This window comes from Numenius arquata, chromosome 10 (assembly GCF_964106895.1).
Source record: "Numenius arquata chromosome 10, bNumArq3.hap1.1, whole genome shotgun sequence".
Lineage (NCBI taxonomy): Eukaryota > Metazoa > Chordata > Aves > Charadriiformes > Scolopacidae > Numenius > Numenius arquata.
The window spans coordinates 25,405,599-25,427,789 of record NC_133585.1 but is presented as its reverse complement, the minus strand read 5'-3'; the positions used below and the strand labels follow the sequence as shown (position 1 = coordinate 25,427,789).

At 40.4% G+C, this 22,191-nt stretch overlaps 1 protein-coding gene across 1 annotated transcript in view; it reads right to left on the bottom strand.

Annotated features, from left to right (window-relative positions):
• WDFY3 (WD repeat and FYVE domain containing 3) overlaps window positions 1–22,191 on the bottom strand; it is a 129,759-nt gene that overhangs the window by 38,415 nt on the left and 69,153 nt on the right. Inside the window, exons 24-34 of the mRNA XM_074154371.1 lie at window positions 21,090–21,242; window positions 18,538–18,611; window positions 18,273–18,434; window positions 16,805–16,899; window positions 14,950–15,070; window positions 13,409–13,626; window positions 10,509–10,744; window positions 9,130–9,264; window positions 5,996–6,175; window positions 3,794–4,027; window positions 1,362–1,461 (exon numbers count right to left, since the gene is read on the bottom strand). Coding sequence (XP_074010472.1) covers window positions 1,362–1,461; window positions 3,794–4,027; window positions 5,996–6,175; window positions 9,130–9,264; window positions 10,509–10,744; window positions 13,409–13,626; window positions 14,950–15,070; window positions 16,805–16,899; window positions 18,273–18,434; window positions 18,538–18,611; window positions 21,090–21,242 — 1,708 coding nt within the window. The remainder of the gene's footprint in view (window positions 1–1,361; window positions 1,462–3,793; window positions 4,028–5,995; window positions 6,176–9,129; window positions 9,265–10,508; window positions 10,745–13,408; window positions 13,627–14,949; window positions 15,071–16,804; window positions 16,900–18,272; window positions 18,435–18,537; window positions 18,612–21,089; window positions 21,243–22,191) is intronic.

Below are 22,191 nucleotides of genomic sequence, written 5' to 3'. Positions count from 1 at the left end.
TGACAAAGACCAAAAAAGGAGGGGCTGAGGTGGGAAGAGTCCAGAAGAAACGGTACTCCTAGGATCCCAAGGCATCATATTTAGGTATGGTCCTCCTTTTCAAGTGGAGCTGCATGTGTGCAGAACCACCTGCAGCTATTTTAAATTATACTTTTTGCTTTTTCAAAAATAAAAGAACCTTTGAAAAACACCTTGAGATGATAAGTGATACTTAGCTGGCATCACTTCTCCCTCGCTGTGCTTCGCTCAATAAAACCGAGTCAATGCACATCAGCTGCAGGTGCCTGTGTGTACATAAACGTCAGTCCAGCTATATTAAAAGAAGCTTGAAAAGTGCAAGTGCTTCCATTAAAAAAAAAAAAGAAAGTCAGTGGTGTTGATTTTGCTGGAGGCTCACCTGCATTTTTTGACTTGTTGCCTCATCTGCACATAAAGAAACTGATAGCATCACACCTGGAGAAAGCCGGCAAAACCTTGAAGGAGGAATGACTGAGGAAACCAGAGTCCTGCTCCTGGGCTGCACGGAAATACTTGTAAGGGCAGGAGACCCTTCTGAGAACCTGACTGACCCAAAGCTTCACGTAACATGACACTGGACTAATTTTATTAATGCACTGCACTCAGAGAAAGATAAATCACTGCTGTGGCAAGGAAGGGAGAGCCTTTCAAGACCTTTTGAACAGAACCGCATGCTGCTCCATGACATCTAGGGTGGAGACAGAGCAGACCAAGAACTCCTGGGAAGTCCAGCAGGCCACTGTGAAATCTGACGAGGTACCCAAGCAGCAATACTCCGACAGGCCACGTCACGATCATCTAAACCTGTGCTCTGGTGGGACAGCCCACCCTACTGACAAACAAGCCACAAGCTTCTAATTCTCTTCCTTTCCATTTATTAACTGGAGCGCTAATCCCAGAGGTTTTTTCTGGGGTGGTGCACTCATAATAAAACTACAGTCAGAGGAAATGGAAGCAAAGCTAACTTTTAAAAACCAAAGTCCCACCTGGGATAAATTGATAAAAGCTCCAGATTCTCTACCAAGGCAAGGATCAGACAGATGATGCAAAATCCAGTTTTGGTTCTTTTTGATGTGATTGAGATTTGCTGGCTTACGTATATAAAAGATTCACGCCATATAGTTTTTTTGAATAACCTATTTTACAGCTTTGGCACAATCAAGACAGCGAGGGAACATGCAAGCACAGCAACACCATTTACACATCAAAGGAAAGGAAAGGGCAGGAGAAAAAAATAAAGACAATCAAGTTGTAACAAAACAGGATAATAATAAAGAAAAAGGTAAATAATCAAAACCTTTTGCTCAAATCAATAGATTGATAATTAAACTTTACTATATTACCCAATAAAACATCAGCTGCAAGTAAGTGGTCCATCACTCCATCCAAAACGTATGTCTGAAACTCCTTCTGCTGAGTTCGTGTTGATCTTTCAGGGGAAGCCTGATAAAGAAAAATAAAACGTGAAGATAATGAATATCTCTGAGTGAGCAAGACGGAGGAAAGGGAGGGTGTTCTCGGTGAATTTCTCTTTTCTCAGCTCTCATGAACTGTGTTTTTTAACTCTTAACATTCTGTCTCAAGTAAAAAGTCTTGGCTTTATCTAAAAATTTAAGAATGCACAGAGTATACATTAACTGTATGCAGTCTTAGGCATTATTCCTATTAAAATCCAATAAATCTATCTTCTGTCACGGGAAAAGAACACATTCCGAAAAGATGCACAAATCTCTAATTAAACATATGGTTAAACTGTGATCTCCTCAGCTCACAGATTCACCTCCTTCAGTTAAAAATGAGTAAATGGGACAGATCAAACACAAAAATTGATCATCACATCTGTGTGGGGTTCTGCATATTAGTACAGCAGCCATGGTATAGTCATATAATAGACTGATGTGCTAAACCTTTCTAATTTCCTTTGCACTTAAAAGGGAAAACTACTTTATCACCTCCTGTTGTTCAATGCATACATAATCATACCTAACTGGATGATCCACTTAAACAGTTCTAGAAAGCAATATAACATGAAGTCAACCGTGCTTTGTTTTGCCCTGTAACAGTTTAGCAGTGTGTACATACCCAGTTCTCTGTTTGTGCTAAAAGGCCAGTAACAATGACGGTGACAGCAGATTAAAACAGGAGTAAAGCAACTGCAACCAACTGAACGTGGCCTCAAATACACTTCCTGATATCTGCATATAAGTCCATCTCGCGATAATTCATTTTTTGCTTTGTGACAGCAAAGAGATGCCCAACTGCCCCAGGAAACGTGTTGGGAAATATACAAGCACAGCCCAAAATTCCCGCAGCTATCAAAAGAATCAGGGAGACTCAGCAACACATTGACTACGTAACGAATAGGTAGGTCGAGGGAGAATGTGAATTGATGTGAACTGAACATTTCAAAATACACTGACTGAAGGAGGTGTGGGCAGTAAAACAGGAACTGAACTCCTCGTTCCCTGCCTCAGCATTAACAGAAGGATGCTCTCTGCAGGTGTCATGACCTTTAAAAGGTAATTTATAGGAAGATAACAGAGTTATTTTGTGAATTTTTATAGCATACAACACCATATGTCCTGCCACTTATTTTTCTCTAATATGAATAAACCGGAAACATTAATATTTCTGCAGGGATTTTATGTTTTCAACAAAGCCAACACAGCTGTCATGGTCTGAGCGGTGTTTAACACATGAATCACAGAATCATAGAATAGTTAGAGTTGGAAGGGACCTTAAACTAGTTCCAATCCCCCTGCCCTGGGCAGGGACACCTCCACTAGAGCAGGTTGCTCAAAGCCCCATCCAGCCTGGCCTTGAATACCTCCAGGGATGGGGCATCCACAACTTCTCTGGGCAACCTGTTCCAGTGCCTCACCACCCTCACAGGAAAGAATTTCCTCCTAATACCTAACCTAAATCTCCCCTCTTCCAATTTAAAACCATGACCCCTTGTCCTGTCACTACATTTCCTGACAAGAGTCCCTCTCCGGCTCTCCTGTAGGCTCCCTTCAGATATTGGAAGGCTGCTATGAGGTCTCCCCGGAGCCTTCTGAAATACGATATTAAAAGTAAAGAAAAAAATTAAAGAGAATCATACTCCACAAAAATAAAATTTGAAGAAAGCTAAAACTTCTCATGCTGTCACTGTCGAGCATCTAATGTTGTAATCCACTACCTGTGTTTCCAGACAAAAGGAGGTACTGGCTAAGATGCCAAAACAAGATTATGGCTGCTCCAAAGTGAGGATAAAATAGAAGTATGACATTGACACGGTGTGCTCAGCATCTAATAGAGCCATTTGACCAGCCAAATGGAAGTTAAGGAGACCACAAACGAAACTGATAGTAGGGCTGTGGTGTGGAGGGGAGAAGAGACCACAGCCAGAAAAAAACCCAGGTAACCAGCACACAGGCTGTCAGCTCAAGCACCTGAGATGGTCACCAATACACACAAATGCTGGGGGAGGTGGCGGGCAGGAGAAATCCAGAAAACATTCTCAAAGGAAGGCTGAGTTAGACCCTCTGCATTTGCTTTCTTAGGTTTTCCAAGCTGTTAAAGAAAGGTGAGCAAACTACTATTTATGAGACATTAGTGTTCCTTTTTTTCCCCGCTCTTACTTCATGACAATTTATAGGACTCTACTGAATCTCAGGTCATTGCTCCTCTAACTTTGAAGTTAAGCAGAGGAAAACATTTTAAGGAATAAAGTGTCACAGTAAGTTCAAATAATAAAACCAGAAAAAACCCACAAAACCCAAAGAAACTGTACCTCTAGCAGAAGATCTACCAGTGGAGTCTGTTTGCTGGCTGGTGTGAGACATAAATTATCAATTATCAGCACACGCATGAAGTCGAACACAAACTTCTTGGCAGGATGGTTGGTTAGGTAGGTCTTGGTGCCAACATTGCAGTATTCCGACTGGCTCCTGTTCATGCCAGAATCAGCTGCAAAGGCTTTAAACTCTTCAGCTGGGGACCCAACTTCATCATCAAGATCAGTGACCTGTGAAAACCAGCATGTTAAAACTCTAGAGATCAGCAAATTAACAGCAATCTCTTTGCCACTCTGTTCTTCACTTGTCTTTCTAAGGCTATTCACTTCATATTTTGCTTCTTAAGAAGCCTTTTCACAAGGCTGTTATGTTCAGGATCAGTTCCCTAATCCTAGTTCAGGATCAGTTCCCACAACAGGAGAAACAACCAAATTCTAGTTTCAGGTTCCCCAGGCAAACAGTAATCAGTGAAGACTGGCATGAGTTATGTGAGCTAGAGGTCACATTTCACTTTCACGTACCAACAAGAAGTACTCGGGCAATTTCTAGATACTTCGCAAAAATAAATTTTCTCATTGCAAAAAAGAAAAGTTTTGAAAAAGTTGTTAATTGAAGCAGTTAAAATAAAATCAAGACAGAAGCCAACTAAAAAAGGCCATAAATCTTACATGACAGAAAACGAAAAAGGAATGGAGTCTTTTCAAATCCCCCCAAAAAACCCAAAAGGGTCCCTACAGCTTTCCTGCTTCTGATGAACAACAGCCTTTGAGGGGCTAGCTCTTCAAGACTGTAACAAAAGCAGAAACACTAATAAAAGCTGTCAAAACCAAAAAGGTGACTGTTTTTATGTAACGCCCTCCTCCAAATTAAAGGGGGGACAATATGATTCCCCTCAACAGGCTTATCTCATCACTGGCTAACGTGGAGTAAACAAATGTTTTGAACATCTGGTCTGCTTCAGTGAGAGCGTTCACCCAAAAAACTGAGAAGCCCAAACATGTACTCTTTCTGGGTTTAATGGCAACCTCAGGAAGGCTGAATTTGGGTTGTAGTGTTTGAATTTGTTGAATTTGAATCAGTTAAGAATCTTCTCTCAATGCTGAATTTGGGTTGTAGTGTTTTGTTGCGGGAACCTGGCTGTTATTCATCTATTTCACAAGGGTTTCATAATTTCTACTCATTTGGGCACAGGGAAATGCTGGAGGAGTAAACCAATTTGGAGTCAAGAGAGCCCTCAAACAGTAAGGAGCTCAAGCTGTCAGGCAGCTACACAAAGTTTCAAGGGACCCAGTAGTTAAAGTAAAACCTGCTCAGAGACACAAGGCTCACTCTCAAAACTCTATACAGGTGAGTGCCCGATCAGCAATACCAGTTTAAGTGGCTTTTTTTGAGATAGTGTGCTCCTAGCATCTACTTCAAGTGCAAGTCTAACTTAAAAGCAAAATAAACTGTGAGAGATTCATCAGCACGCACGTTTAAAAATTATCTCCCACTTTTATTGACAACAAAAAGAGAGCATGCCACCAGTATTTCCTGAAGTATTTTGTCATACCCTCTCTTGTTCTAGCATTTGCCAACCTGTAGCCTAAGAAGCCCTCCATGTTCTTAGTAAAACTCCTTTTAGATGTTGGCTAACAAAAAGTGTTTGTTTCCTTTCCACTGATATTCTAGAAATAGTATCATTTGTAAATGACACTAAGCTCAAAAAATACCTCAGGCAGCAATGCAAGCAAAATTAAATTCACACTCTCTCCCAGCTTGAACTCAGTTCCAGGTAATACAAAAAAAACTTGTTTTGTGGTTAAGCCACAGAAGAAGAAACGGGAAGTGGGAGGAAAAAGGTTTAGATCTTATCACATCTTCCAGAGCAGAGGGCTGAAAGCATAGCCTGACTCAGTCTCTTTTGCTTTTGTAAATGTGAGCTAACATTGTTCGTATGATTGAAAATAATGACCCCCTAGAAAACAAATAAACCCTGTACATTCCCCCTAAAATGCAGTTTCAGATGTCACTGCACAACAGCTGCCCTTCGGTTGAACATGTGCTTCTCTCCACACCAAAGCCCAAGTACAAAACATCCAGCCCAGCCTTTACAACAATCTCTTTCCGTTTTATCTTTATAGGACTGTTAATCGTTAAATCCTCAAAAGTAACATTCAGAGGAAAAACAAAAACAGCCAACTAGTTGGATTTCCTACCATCTCAGAGTAAGGTCGTATGTTGAAAGGAAACACCGTTGCTGCCAGCGCACACAGGAACTCTGGACTCATCCACAAGGAAATGAGGTCTGGCACATTATGATACAAATACCGAAAGAACTGCATCAAGGTGACTGGATATTCTCGAAGCCAAGAGCCTTCTTCCTCAGACTGCCAAGGCTGGGTTGAAAAACAAAGAGCACATTAGCACAGCTGGCACTAATTGAATAATGTTCATTTCAGAAAGGAGCTGCAGGAAGAGGAGCTGGAGGGTCAAACATGCAATGAAACACGTGATTGTCACACATGATCAAAGACGGGGCCAAATGTGATCAACCACATGGACAAGGACTTGTTCAAGCACGGCAGAAAGAGGTGACTGGACACGTGGCCAAGCACATGACCAAGTGTGAAAAACAATCCCAGAACATGTCAAATGTGTGTTGGAGCACTGGTCAGAACACATGACCAAACCTGTGTCTAGAACACATGGCCAAAGACACAGTGTCCGAACACGAGATCTAATATCTGACCAAACAAGTGACAGAAAATGTGTTTGAGCACATTGCCAAAATGTGACCAACCTAACCCAATGTGACAGAATATGTGTCCAAGCATGTCACCATACGATGACCACCTGACCAAACGTGACCAAACACATAGTTAATCTTGCCTCCAGAATGTGTGACAACTGAACAAGCCACGAACTTCTAACAAAACACATAAACCACATGTCCAAACCATGTGCCTGCAACAGGTGACAACAGAACATGTGATAAGAGAACACATGTCCAAGCCATCACAAACATGCGACTGAACACATGGCAACATGGCACCACATCACAAGTGCCTAAGAAACATGTAGATGAACATGACAAACATTACAAGAGGACGTCTCACGATAAAACAGGCTGGAACAAGTTGCAACCATATGATGAAATGTAACCAGACACGTGACTGAACATGTGATAAACCCACAGCAATAACACATGGCAGCGGTACATGACAGTAACACAGGATCACAGAATGATATGGGGTTGGAAGGGACCTCTGGAGATCATCTAGTCCAACCCCCTGCCAAAGCAGGTCCACCCAGAGCAGGTTGCACAGGAACGTGTCCAGGAGGGTTTGGAATGTCTCCAGAGAAGGAGACTCCACCACCTCCCTGGGCAGCCTCTTCCAGGGCTCTGCCACCCTCAAAGCAAAGAAGTTCCTCCTCATGGTTAGGTGGAACTTCTTATATTCAAATTGTGCCCACTTCCTCTTGTCCTGTCCCTGGGCACCACTGAAAAAAGACCAGCCCCATCCTCTTGACACCCTCCCTTTAAGTATTGATAAGCATTGATCAGATCCCCCCTCTCAGTCTTCTCTTCTCCAGACTAAACAGACCCAAGTCCCTCAGCCTCTCCTCCTAAGAGAGATGCTCCAGGCCCCTCATCATCTCTGTAGCCCTCTGCTGTACCCTCTCCAGCAGTTCCCTGTCCTTCTGGAACTGGGGAGCCCAGCACTGGTCCCAGTGCTCCAGATGGGGCCTCACCAGGGCAGAGCAGAGGGGCAGGATGACCTCTCTCGATCTGCTGGCCACACTCTTCCTGATGCACCCCAGGATGCCATTGGCCTTCTTGGCCACAAGGGCACATTGTTGGCTCATGATCATCCTATTGCCCACCAGGACTCCCAGGTCTTTTTCCTCAGAGCTGCTCTCCAGCAGGTCAGCCCCCAACCTGCATGGGTTATTCCTCCCCAGGTGCAGCTCCCTACACTTGCCTTTGTTGAAGTTCATCAGGTTCCTCTCTGCCCAACTCTCCAGCCTGTCCAGGTCACACTGTATGGTGGCACAGCCTTCTGGTGTGTCAGCCATCCCTCCCAGTTTTGTATCATCAGTAAACTTGCTGAGGGTACATTCCATCCCCTCATCCAGGTCATTGATGAATATATTGAAGAGGACTGGACCCAGTACTGACCCCTGGGGAACACCACTTGTTATGGACCTCCAACTAGATTTTGTGCCCCTAATCATGACCCTCTGAGCTCTGTTTTTCAGCCAGTTTTCAATCCACCTCACAATGTATGCCTGAGCATGTGTTCAGCCACGTAATAGATAGGTGTCTGACCACATTTATAACACATGACTGACCGTAAGACAGAATGTGTCCTAACATGTAATGATTCAAAACATGTTAGTAAACATGACCTGACTCGTGTCAACCCAAAATGTGATAGCACATCTGAACATACACCTGATGACATAGCACAAGACAGCAAGACAAGAGACAGCACACGTCACGAATGTGTCCGAACAGGTGAAGATCAAACACATGACACAGCAGGTCACGAGCAAGAGACAGAACACACATGATGACAGGAACATATAGGGCAGCAGGTCACGCACACATAACCAGTATACAAGTCCAGAAGATACTTCTGAATGTGTTAACATGGGAGCGACATGCAAGCAATGCTTCTCAGAGCATATTGCAAACACATGACTACCAAACAGACAATAATCGAACAGGTGCTGCTTTTCAACCATTTCATGGCATAATTTTCAGCAGATAACACTGTCTGGCTCAAAGGAAATACAAAATTTTCCTACTGAGAAACCAACTTTCACTACCCTTGATATTAGACTCAAAGATGAGAAGACAAGACGTATTTCTGGCAGTAAATTAATTTCTTCCAGCATGTGGCTATTAATAGCCAGGGGACTTCTCTGCATGTGGAAGGTTCATGCACGAAATCTGCAACTCGCATAGCTCTGAGCAGATGGGATACAGTGTCTCAAACATTCCCCCATGACGTTAATCAGGAAAGAAATTCAATGATCTCTGCCAAGGGCATTTTATCCTTCTGCTTTCTTGTTTTAATTGCAGCAAAACACAAAGCCCAGCCGTTTTGTGAAAAAGCAGCATTAATTTTGTGGCCACTAATTTTTCTACAGATAATGAAAAATAAAGTAAGATAGAATAACCCACCGACAAGGATGGTTTTCAGCCAAGTATTATGAGCCTACCTCACAGCTGGGTCTGTCGTGACACTAACAATACCTCAACTCTTCTAGTTTGGCTTTTGACCACGTGGCAAACTCGAACAATTCTGTATATTCAAATATGAGCAAAATTTTGTATGCTTACAGAATTCAGCATGCTCCTCAGCATTCCCAATAACAAGAAGGCAGCTTCCGTGCAAACGCTGTGTATTGAAGAGGTAACGGTGCCACATGAGGCAGGAACTCCGAATATGAACGTCCAAATAGAGTCTAAATCAAACTGTAAGAGGTGAAAGAGAGGAAAGAAGACATGAAACAATCCCTGTGCAATTTGACACTGCTTTTTATTATACCTACAATATGCTCATTTGGCAGTATATAAAAAAATGAATTCTTTCACATCCTCCAACCTTTATCTTCAAAAGCTTCATAGAAAGGTTACGTCACTGAAGAAAATGCCATCTAACCATGGGCTAACGTAACTGCAACTCTCACCTTCTCAAAACATTTAAGTGTTTTGAAACAAGAAGAGACCTGCACAAATTTCAAATTGTTTGCACAATCACTGCAGTTTACTTCACTCGCATGTTGCAGTAAAACCCACGTGGTATCCCACAGAAAAACAAACTAAAAAGAACAAAACAGACCAAGCTGCATTTTCCAGCAAGTCCAAAAAGTTAAATCAATTAAAAAATGAAAAAGGACAACATGCCCACCTCTAGCATTAAGAGCGCTACTGCTAAATATTTTAAGTAGTTGAATTTAGTTTTGATTTAACAATGCCATACTTTAATGCTATAAGCAGTAGGAGAGCTTCATGACTCTACTGTCGCACAGTGCTGAATGTGCTGTCAAGTATTCCTCGAGAAAACAAGCAGGGAGAATACCTTCTGGTCTGAATTTTTTACTTTCCAGTTCCAACTCCCAATGTTAGCACTGCATCCATTTTAAACAGGCACCTTGTCTATCTGGGGTGTGGCTCTTCTCCATAAAACATTACACTAAGGCTTCCTAGGACTCTGTTGTAGACCACTTAATATCTACTCATTTACATAGAATTAAAACAAGTCCAAAATCAACCTGTTCAGAGTAAGAACAATAATAGGTTTCCAGCAACAACTGAGGTGCCTCCCTACAAAACCACAGAGATTTTCTGAAATAAAAGCCACCTTGTTTTGTTTGTAACCACGTGAACTCTCTTTAACACAGCAACTCCCCGCTTCTTTTAAAAAAAAACAACAAAGAAAGCAAGCGAAAAATTATGCCCCCTTCGATATGCCCACACCATACCCGCTCAAACCCTGCTTCTCATTTGACCCCAAAACAGATCAGAAAGACAAGAGCAACAGGCTGGCTTCCATATACTCCCACCCTATTTTGTCCTCCCACCCCAACCGGCTCAGCGCTGAACACCGCATCGTGACTGTGAATCAGCTGCAGAGAAGAAGGGGGGTGCCTGGTTAATCTGTTATTTTCTTGCACGACAGACAAAATTACATTTATATCTTACTAGATAATCCCTACCTGGCAACCCTGATTACATCGGCTGGTGATGACCGGTGCACTGACCTGCAGGTTTTCGGGCAGTTCAGTGACCGGTTGCTGCAGGAAAAGGGCCATGAGGAGGAAATAGAGGGCAGGTACGTTGGTGTGCTTCGGGAGAAGGGACTGCAGAACAGGGAAGCCTGGGAAGTGACAAGCATCCCGGTTAATCTCCCGGAGCGTCGATCTGCCACCGGCGCTCCTGCCGACATTGAACCCTAAAATATAAAAAAAAAAAAAAAAAAATAAAATAAAATATTAGAAAAAGTCAGCAATGTTAATAGGCAAATGTCTACGAAGCTCACTCTTACTCAAGGAGTGAACTTGGGAGGGTACCTCCTCAGAAATTAACGCTGTAGGAAATGAATGTGTGCATACAGACTATCACACACGTATTATGAAATTCTGCTTCAGATGTCTAATTTTATCCATAAGAAAATGGAAATTATTGCTTTTCAGTACCACATTGATGACACTACTCCATACAGACCGCCTAACGCTACTGCATACGCACAGATCCATTTTCTGACCGTGACCGCAACTTCAGACTTTTAAAACACTCAAGCTTCTGAAAAAAAAAAGATATTTCACTGTCTGAAAGTGAAGTATCACCTTAATCTCAGTTACAGATTTATATTACCAAGTAGCAATCCAATGCCCCATTTAAGTCAATGGGCAGCTAATTTGGTTTCCAGTGTCTCAGGGGCATCTTGTTTCAGCTGTTTTGGTACTGATTAATCAGCTGGTATGAAGCATTAAATGCTCTTATTTTATCTTAAGTGCTGCCAGGGGCACAAAATTCACCTTTTGTGACCCTGCCTCTAGCTAGGTATTTAATTTTCTTATTAAAAAATAAAGAAATACACCAGGAGAGCAGAAGTGCTTATTTTCAAACGAGGAAGGAGGCAGGAAGACTGTTCAGTCTCTGCATCAGCACAATGAGCTCAGGTTGTTTTTCTGAGGCTCTAATATAGATATTCTTTCCATCAGAAATTGACTTTTTAAACAGAAAACATACCAGGAATCAGACTAATGAACTCTTTGCTACAAAGTTGCAGGAATTCCATCCTAATCTTGGGAAAAAAAAAAAAAAGGCTCCGATTTGGTTTCATGAGAAATCTTGGATCCAGTGTGTTGCAATTTATTAAAACCACAGGATATGAAAATTAGATAATCTGTCACCATCATTTGATGAGACACAAGCTTAAAAATATCTGTTTGGTCACAGTCTAGCTTGGATTCCATTGAAGTGATACTATAAATAAGAAAAATAGGAATACTCTACAAATGCTCTCCAAATGTGATTGTAAATCCAAATCTTATTTAGAAAGATTTTGTGACTGAAGAAAATTTTTATGTTATTGGACATTTAAAGTGGATACTGAATAAACAACAGTCAGTTCTGTAAAATATCCATGTGTTTCAAATTTAAAGGCACATGCATATGCAAAAATTGTTTATTAAATAAAAGACAGGACCTTAATCAGAATGAGCCAAACAACAGATGCTATAATATGTTAACAATAAATATTTACACATGTAATACTGTTTCAGAAAAACTGTTTTCCTTAACCTTCCCAATTCATTAATAACGCAAAGAACCATCCTATTTTCGTTGATGGATATCCTGAGGGCTATATTATAGGAAACCACTGTAAATAGGCAGACTTTATAGACAGTTTCATTTATGCAAAAAATAACAAGATAGCATAAGATACTTCGATAGATTTCAAAGAGATAAAGCAGAAAAAAAAAAAAAAAAAAAGGTCTCTGCATTTTCATTTCAGGAAAAGCCCTCTTCCTGAAGTAATATCACTTCAATAACAGTTCGCAATTATTTCCTTATAATAAATCAATTTGGAAAAATCTTCAGCACAGAAACAGCTAATATATTGCTGCAACACAGACAGGCGGCTCCTTGTAGACTCATTTTAGGAACAAGAATTAAGTTGAAAGTACCATTAGGACCACTGCCCTGATCTAAAGCCTACTCAAGCTCATGAAAGACGCCCATTTAATGTCAATGGGTTTGCATCAGGGTCTGAATGGATGGACATTCACCTGAAAAGCACTATCTTATTTTGACTAAAAGAAACCAAACAGGTCCGTGGGAAAAAGCCACTACACCTGGCTACACAGAATTGACATCTGTTATTTCAGACAGCTTAGAGATGCTCAGAACGGCTCCTGCGGCACTCAAAGCCTTAACCACTGAATTCTAGATCACACAGGGCAACGGAAAGATCTGATAACCCGGATAAATGAGGCTTTAAGAACCTGCAAAAGTGATTGCAGGTTCTTAAAGCGAGCATGAATAACATGCAGAAGAACACAGGAGAGGGAAGGAAAGGGTGAGATGATACCGTGAACACAGAAATTCTCAAGATAGCAAAAACCCAAACTGGTAAATCTAACTGGCAAAGAACTCAGTAGACAAAGCAGCTCGGGTATAACACCACACGATGCTCTAACTAATAAAAGTAAACAAACAAGTAAATTTAACTGCACCCTTATTAGCTGTGTGCATAAGGTGCTATGCTATGCTACCTCTGCGTCTAGCTCAGATGTGCCTGCCCATGGAACTTAACGTTACCATGACAGTAACAGAAAAAACTGATCAGCTACAAGGCTTCGTGCAGATGAAGAGGTAATACTGAGCTACAACGAAATACGTGTAACGTCAACCGAAGGGCAGTTTTGTAAAACCGCTCCCTTTTGCCTAGGAAATACAGTTCTTAGTTGTATGAAAAACAAAGTGCAGAGGCACAGCATCCCAGGAGAGAACGGTGCCAGAAAGGATGCATCTGCCAGACAGCAGCCAGACAATAACCCCCACCTCCCACACAGTCCTTCCGTCACGGGGGGGTGCTGAGACACCATACCTAGCACAGTACCAATCTTATTGGTCAAGACGGAATCCGTCTGATCGAGCCAGCCTCCGCCACTGAGACCTTCCTTAAATTTGATAAGGATGGACTGATTACTCAACAGGACCACAAGAATTCTCATGGCTGCTGTGACCGTGGTGGAATGCAGATGTTCTTCCATAAACATCATAATCCAATCAAAACCCAGTGTCTTGACCAGTTCTTCACAAGCCCTAATTAAAGGGAAAAAAAAAAAAAAAAGAAAGAAAAAAAAAAAAGTCAGTCATGTTTTACAGCATTTAGTTTCTTACCAGACAGCAAAAATCAGTGTTTTCCATCACCAGGCAAACTTCAAAGAAAATTCAGATCTATTGAAGAGTTAAGTGAATTCTTCGGTAAGCTTGCTACACAACAAGAAATGTTGCTCAACAAATCTTCTTAAATGGAGCACATTCAGTGTATTTGTTTAGCAGAAAAGGAAGACTAAATATAGCTCCTGGGCCTATGGGACTATTCCACTGCATGAGATTTCTCTAACTGCTGCTTTTGATAACAAATGTGGACTGCTGAACTGGAAACATTTGTCCACAAACTATAATTTCCAAATGCTTTTTGTTGAGCCGTAAACAGGTACAGAGTTTTCACAACGCTTTTAAATAAACTTGTATTCAAAAAGGAAGGTTGTTTGTTTTGGTTTTTTGGTTGGTTGGGTTTTTTTTGTTTGGTTTTGGGTTTTGGGTTTTTTTTTTGGTTTGTGGGTTTTTTTTTTTTTAATTGAAGGAAGAGTTGTTTTGGAATATTTGAAAGAATACGAGAATACGGTTTGTTTTGATCTTTTCCTTTTTTTTTTTTTTTTTAAAAGCAGTATTGCTGAACAGCTCCAACAGGCTCAGGTTGTACGTCAACCGAAGCTCTGTCCATCACTACATAATCTACATATGCCATACATCCACAAAGTGCCTCACTTTTACAAACGCTATTTTTCTTCCATGAAGTAACAATAAGCAGCAAGCAATCTCCCCCCAAACCTACTATGTATTTTCCTCTCCTGATGGTATTTACTTCTACTGTTCCTAAGTCGAAGCACAAGTTTCTCCTAATGCTGTCAACCATGGTCTTAAACTTTTTTTTTTTTTAAAAAAAAAGATTTGAAACAAAACCCAGTTAATGCAATAGCTGAAAGGTATGTGTTACTTAACACCAGCATCTGCTCAGTACTATCATTCCTGCTACCGCAACTGACAGGATACAACTCAATAATCATAGAATGATAGAATAGTTTGGGTTGGAAGGGACCTTTAAAGGTCAGCCAGTTCAACCCCTCTGCAAAGAGCAGGGCCGTCTTCAACAAGATAATCATAATGTATTCCATTTCTGCTAGCGTACTCAAAGCTAATTCAGTGACATCTGTATAAATCATTCAACAGTTCCTACAAAATTATGCAATTCAACTACTGAATCGAACAGGGGCTGTATAATTCTCCCCCTCAAAATAAAAGGTTATATCCTTTCCTTACCTCTTTTTTTTTTTTTTTTTTTTTTTTTTTTTTACTTACTGCAAATTAACAGTTGTCTTTTCTTTAGATGTATATAGGAGTTTCAGGAGGATATCTAAAAGCCTGTTCCGCAGTAGAATAAGATTAGCTGAAACAAGTCCTCCAAAATCATCCTCTGTTCCTAAACAGACCAAAAAAAAAAAAAAAAAAGGGCAAAATTAGACTTTTGGAACTTGGATATTTTTTAAAGGCTATTCATAAATTCCATACATGAGCAAATGCAACCTGATTCCACTCAGGCTGTGAGGAAGCCGTGCTAAGGGGCAGTCAGCCTGCTCTGCGCTGCTGAGAAATGCTTGGCGCCCCATTACCATTGTCACACAGAGTTTGGTCAGTTTGAAGAATGGGTAAAAGGGAATCGCAGCTTCTCAGACAATAATCTAAACTGAGGTGGTCCAAATCAGCTAAGCTAATCACTCTTGGCAGGTAGAAATATAGAAACAACCCCACCACCACCACCTCTCATCCCTCCCTCCCCACAAAATGGTAGCATTATTATTTGGCATTATGCAACTGGGGGGAAGTGGGAGGGTGATCCCAAGAAAAAGCCTGATACTTTCCAACTCCCTCCAAATCTAAGAAACAGGGAGAAAAATTAGTTTCCTTTTTTTCCGACAGAACCCCAAACTCACTGTCAGTTGGAAAACACACTGCAAAACAAGCCAATACGTGCAGCTCAGGACTAGCTTTACAGTTATTTTGCAAATCCCTCTTATTATGCTTTATGCTGTCAAAGGAGGACCACGTTTTTACATTATTTAAAAAAATGAAAATCACAACTTGAGGCAAAAATGGAGACAGACTCTTTTGGTGCACAAGTCACAGACACAAAGCATCTTCTATGGCAGAAAATAAAGCAAAACTGGTGAAGATCAGTAACCTAAAAATCTCTTATCCTTCACTTCAAAAGCTTTTCTCTCCATTCCTGTCACAGCCTCAATTGCTCCCCAAGGTTGTTCAGTGCCCTAGGGTGGGCAAAAAGCAGCTCAGGCTGTGGTTAACCTGGGAAAAAAAAAACCACAGCTGGTCTATAGTGAGAACACCAATCTGGATCTCTCTCCAACACCCAACTCCCTCTTTTTCACTAAAAATCTCGAATTTAATCATCTTTGAGGCTACAATAAGCAAAAGTATTCAAAAGGAACAGGAGAGCTACGCAACAATGAATGCGCAGACTGCCTAAACTTTGTTCTTTGGGAACCCAGACCAAAAAAAGCTAACTGCAAAGCAGAAACACTTCTCTCACGTGTCCCTGTGCACCAGTATATTCCCAAGAAATGTAGAAATGTAGGATCTTTGAGCACTCCCATCTAGTTATATGGGTGACACCCACTCTGGGGCTAAAACATTTCCGGTCAGGGAGACTGACTGAAAAGACAATTGCATAAGCCTTTTTTCTTTAGGAAAACAAGGGTAGAAACGGTCTCAAAACAAGTCAATATAAGCATTCTTGAAGGACAGTAGAACTTCTTTTTTTTTGCCTAAAAAAAAAAAATAAACAGGCTGTCGTAGTTAATTCTTTCACTTCCTCCACACCTGGAGGGCAGATGCATCTAGTAACCTTTTTTTGTCTTTTTTTTCTCTCCCCACAAGGAAGCAGAGATGCACAGCTGATTTGAAGGAGCAAGTGGAGGAAACAGAACAAAACCATGCAGCGTTAAATGAAGGAAAACAAAAGAAGAGTACATGGGTTTTGCACTGCTTTGCACGCAATAGTGAAAACTGAAGTATCACAACCAACTGGCAGCCAGGTCGTAACAAAATTACAATATTACTAATGATATTGCTTCTACATTTTACATAGAGATCACAAAGTATTTCTCTTCTACTGCTTCTGAGCCATGCCATCACTTACCACTGTCAAGCTTTTCTTCATTGTTTATTTCCATGACTACAAACTTCTCACAGACCGCAAAGGTAGGTAAAGTGGAAGAGATGAACTGTCCAAACCTTGATGTAGGCAGAAAAAATATCATTCATCGATATGACAGGTGCACTCTCATCTATCAATAATTCACCTTAAATATAAAGCCATAACACTAGTGAGAGGGAGATACCCAAAAGCTTCAGCTTTCCCACATCTGAAGATTGAGGAAAAACTGTCTCCATCTAAAGTTACTAGCCAAAAGCCAAATTAATGTCTAGCAACTAATAGAATCTTTGCAGGCAAAGGACCCTGCAAACGCTAAGTTTCAAGAAAGGAAACTGGGAGTCCTAGCAAAAGGAACACCACCAGGTAAAGGAGAACAAAACATTATTCTCAAACCATTACAGCTGAAGAAGTATTACATCAAAACCAGTGATTTACTCGACTCAGGTAAAACATTTATGCCTATAGCTTGAGGTGATGTAACACAAGCTAACGGTTTTCCCAAAACAAGACAATGATGTGCTACTCCAAGAAAGGAGATGCAATATATTCCTCCTTCCTCTGGAACTAACCTGAAATGGTCACTAGTTACTATATCCTTTCCCAAGTTATACAATATTTTTCATTTTTATTTCCAGGAAGGAGACCAAGGAACACTCAGATAGGCATTCCACAATCTGCTCTGTAACCATTTCAGCATAAAATCAAAGCTTTTATTCTTGAATCGCGTTTTTATCATGTATAACTAAAACAAAGACAGGTAAGTTGTTCAGGGTGATGCTTCTGCTACCTTTAACTGCACTTAAAGTGAGAAGTTGAAAACATAACCACTCATATGCAAAGAACTCCCAAGCCCTGCAATATTTTATCCATTTCCATTATAATGAAATAGGAGATGAGAAAAAATTTAGTTATCAAGGAGTTGAACTCATTTAAAGGCACTTCAAATACTCCTGTACGTATGCATTACAATTATGTACGTAATTTTCATCAGAATTAATAGTACTATATCTGATAGCCTTAAATCATTGTGTTGTTTTTTTTTTTTAATGCAGTGATGATTAAGAAAAAATTTTGAACTAAACCTTTCACGCAGGAGAGTAATCAAAGCTGTATTTTAACCAGAAGCATCATTATACTCCATCTCAAGTAACATTCAATGATATTTAAGAAAAGTGCTCAGTGCTTCACACGAACAAGGGAGCTGCGATACAGCCCCTTCATTTTCCACATTCAGAACATTAAGCCAGTTTAATCCCTCAGTCATACCTGTTTAGATGCAAACTGAGTTTAATACGCAAATTAAAAAAAATATTGCCGATGCCTAGTTCAGTCTAGTACATAAGCATTTCGTGTTCCTTACTCCACAGCAGTACGACCATTGAGTATTTTTGACCAAGATCACGAACATAATATAAACAAGCAAGCCAGACTTATCACAGCTGTGGGCTACCTGAGCAAGTCATAGCTGCTGGGGAAGCCTTGAAGCAAAAAGCTCAGCACGTTACTAATCGCAGCAATAGTAGGCTGGGACAGAGACATATCTCGAAGAGTCAAGAGCAGTCTTGGGATAAGCTGGAATTCCCTCATTAACTTTGCGTTCTTTGCTGCTTCGCTGGAAGAAGAGAAGAGAGGAAGTGGCAGTTTAAAATTGGAGACTCCTCTACATGTTACCTAACACTGTAAGTCTCATTTCTAAGGCTCGCATCGGCTCATACCTTGACTCAGTGAGAAGTTCGATGAAGTGCTCGAATAACGAGAGATGAAGCTCATAGGGTGCATGAAGCCAGACCTGAAGTACAGAATAAACAATGACATGCTTTGTACACAAATCCACTTTCAGATTCAAAAGTGAAATTAATACACCAGAGGTTACGAAAGGCTTGAAGAGATTAAAACTGTTCTTCTACATGACTATTTATCTGACCATTGCACTCAAAAGCTCATTGCGAGGTTCTCAATTGTTGATTCTTCAACCAGATAAATATACTAGTAAAGACTACAGAAACACACATGGTACCAAACATATTCTCTGTAAACATATCATGGTGAAAACTCTAGAAGAGTTCTGGATAAAAAAGTTACATACTATATGGAATTTCTCTTGGAACAGATGGTGCAATGACTTCTTCAAAAGGAGTTACTGGGGTTTACAAGGCTGATGTGAAATGCCATGTTAAGGTTATTTGGCTGAAGTGAAGATTTTCTCATTGTAAAATTACCTTACTACCTTCTGCCAAGATTAAACTCAAGGTCTTCCCTGATTTTGTTGGTTTTTTTATTATTATTATTTTTACCCAGCAATTCCTGCACACCATTTTAAATTATTTAGATCCTCTACCAAAAAAAAAAATAAAGAAAAAAATCAATTGTTCAATCAATAGAAGTAATAAAAGATACAAAAGCCAGAAAGCTCCCAGTTATAGCTGCAAATCTTAGAACTGACTTGCTATTGAACAAAGCATAATTAATACTTGCGTGCTGGTATATAAAACTGGCTTCAACAAAAAGCTTTCTCATTTTTTCTTTTCCTCTACCTTATCAACCCTAATGACAGAAAAAAATCTTTACATTTCCCTGTTTAGTGTAAGAGTAAGAACACCTAATTTATCCAATCTGAGTGTAATGCTTGGGTCACTGATTTCTGAATACAGAAATAATTAAAAAAAAAAAAAGTCCAAGCCAAAACCAAAGGTTTTTGGCAAGCTTCTTCTTACTGACTCACAAACCTATCACTTGCACATTTTTTATTCTCTTAACTGTACTCCTTTCCCAGTCGTTCTTGGTCTTCAAGGGGAAAAAAAAAGAAAAAGAAAAAAGACAGACATGATCTAAACATGATGAAATTGGTTCTTTTGTACAGCGGTTGCCGGTTCCTTTATAAGGGAAAGAAAAATAATTAAAACAGGGAAAAAAGAGAAGAGTATTCTTCAGCAGAATTCATGCCTCACTGTAAAAGGAGCTAGGCTGTGATTCACACTCTTCTCTCTGCTAAACAGTTCATCTATTTTAAGACCTCTACCACAAATACTACCTCTTGTAGTTGGAATAAATTCTATTAAGTCTATGTTTAATTTTGTGAGCGCAAAGGAAGCATTACTGTAATTTAGAAGGTTTGTTCAAGAACAACTAGTTACACGATACCGAAGAACTTATGTTTCGACACAGCACAAACTTATTTCTAGGTTTAACATTACCCCTCAAAAAAAAAAAGAGAAAAAAAAAAAGAGGAAAATTTGCTGCATGACAAATTTTGTCTGTATTAGATCCCCACTGAGGTTTAAAAATAAAAAAAAGAGGCTCAGGTCTGCCCTTTTCATTTCCTCTTTCTTTGTGCCATGATTATAGCGAATTGTTGATCTTGGGAAGGGGGGAAGTTGGGTGATTAAAGACCTTTACACTCTCGAAAAAAAAAGTTGACAAGGCCAGTTGATTTTATTAAAATAAAGGCTATAGTAAGCAGCAGGAGGTTTTCAGAGACAAGACCCTTAAATAAAGTTTCCAGGAGTGCTCCGAAATACTCTAATAAACATCTCAAAAAAGGAAATGGATAACTCCATAAAGCCATTTATGCAAGATGGACGTGCGCTGTTAATTCAGTATTTTATAGCTGGATTAATAGTGGTAACAGTATTTTCATTTAGTTATTTATTTTAGTATATGTGAATCAGAATACTTTAACTCTGTCTGTGACAGGTACAGATAATGCCAAAGGAGCAAACACTAAACAACGACTTCTACGCATTGTTTATCAGCCTCTATTACATTAGCATTTCTTTCTGAACGTCTCTACTTTCCTTAGTTTAGCACAACAACACTTAAATATTTCATAGGTTGTGCAAGTAGAATTTTAACTGCCTTATTATTAAATTTGCAGGACACGTATGATAAGGTGATTCCTAGGTGCTATGCTGGAAATTTACCTCCTACTGTTATTTTCAGTACATCTTTCATGCCTCGATACATGTACTGCAGTAGAATACACAGGTTAAAAGGAATTGCTAATGGAAAACTACAAAATATATCTTCTAAGCAACAAAAAGCAGAAACATTTGTGGTACCCATTCAGTGTTTCTACACCGATTCAAGCTGGAAAGGAAAAGTTATGAATAATCTTGTTGCTCAACTGCATTACTGTACTATATAGGAAATAGTAAGCTCTCAGGATAACAACCTAGTTTGCCGTTGTTCGATATTTAAGCTATGCTATCAGCATCTGACTTAATCACTACCCAGCATCAGCACCGCTTTCCTGTGCAGCTTTACATACTTCAAAATCACAGAGCAGATCCTGGAAGGCAGCAGAATTTGGAATAATGGACGTCTCGTGCCCGCTATCAACAGTTCCCACCAAGGAAAAGGTCAGATGGAGTATGTGGCTGTTCAGAAGGGATCGTTTCTTCTTTAACAGCATTGCCAGCAACTTGAACAAGTAAACAGAAAGAGAATTAGTAGCCTATGAACACATAGCAATGTTGTCTAAGCACAAAGAAGTATGGATGAAATGTCTGCATCCCTTTTGAGAAGGCCCTTAAAGTATGTCTCATAGTTGATACTCTAGATGAAAAAGCTGGAAAGTAGCATTATGTTTAGTTAGAGAAGGGGCACATCCAGAACACCCTCCAGCTCATAAACCATCTGTTTTACGCTGCAGAGGGTACCTAGGCCCTGAGGATTAGGCGCGCACACCCCGCGCTCTGCTCTCTGGCAGTCACAGTTCAAGACAGCCCGTGACACCTTCTCAGATAGTCGAGTTCCTGGACCGCAACATGGCAGACTTAGGTACAGCACCCCTAGAGTGCATGCACAAACGAGAGGCACTGATGAAAAGCAGCCATGAGAACATAAACCTGAATAAGCCGGACTTTCTTTTTTTCTTGCTACCCTTTGTTGCCTTAGGCATGACTGTAGATGTCACCCTTTCAGGCCTCATTTCTGTTTTAACTTCTTAGAACCTGGGTTGGCAAAGAACAAACTGCCAGATGTACTATTACTATTTCTTGTCTTCTGATGCACACTTGCTAAACTCTCAATATACTGGCATGTTCAGCTTCATCATCCTCTCCTTGACACATTACTAAAGAAATACAGGTGTCTGGGAATCTCTCTCAAAGCATACTATTTGCTGAGGTCAATACAAGTCCAATGTAAGGTCATATGTGATGATCCACCGACTGCTTGTAGTGCAAGGAGGACACCATCCAGATCGGTTTGGTTAAAGTAAGCCAAGGTCTGCAGCAGGCTACATAGATTCATAGATTGGTCCAGGCCGGAAGGGACCTCCAAAGGTCATCTAGTCCCACCTCCCCGCAGTCAGCAGGGACATCCCCAGCCAGACGAGGTTGCCCAGGGCCTCGTCGAGCCTCATCTTG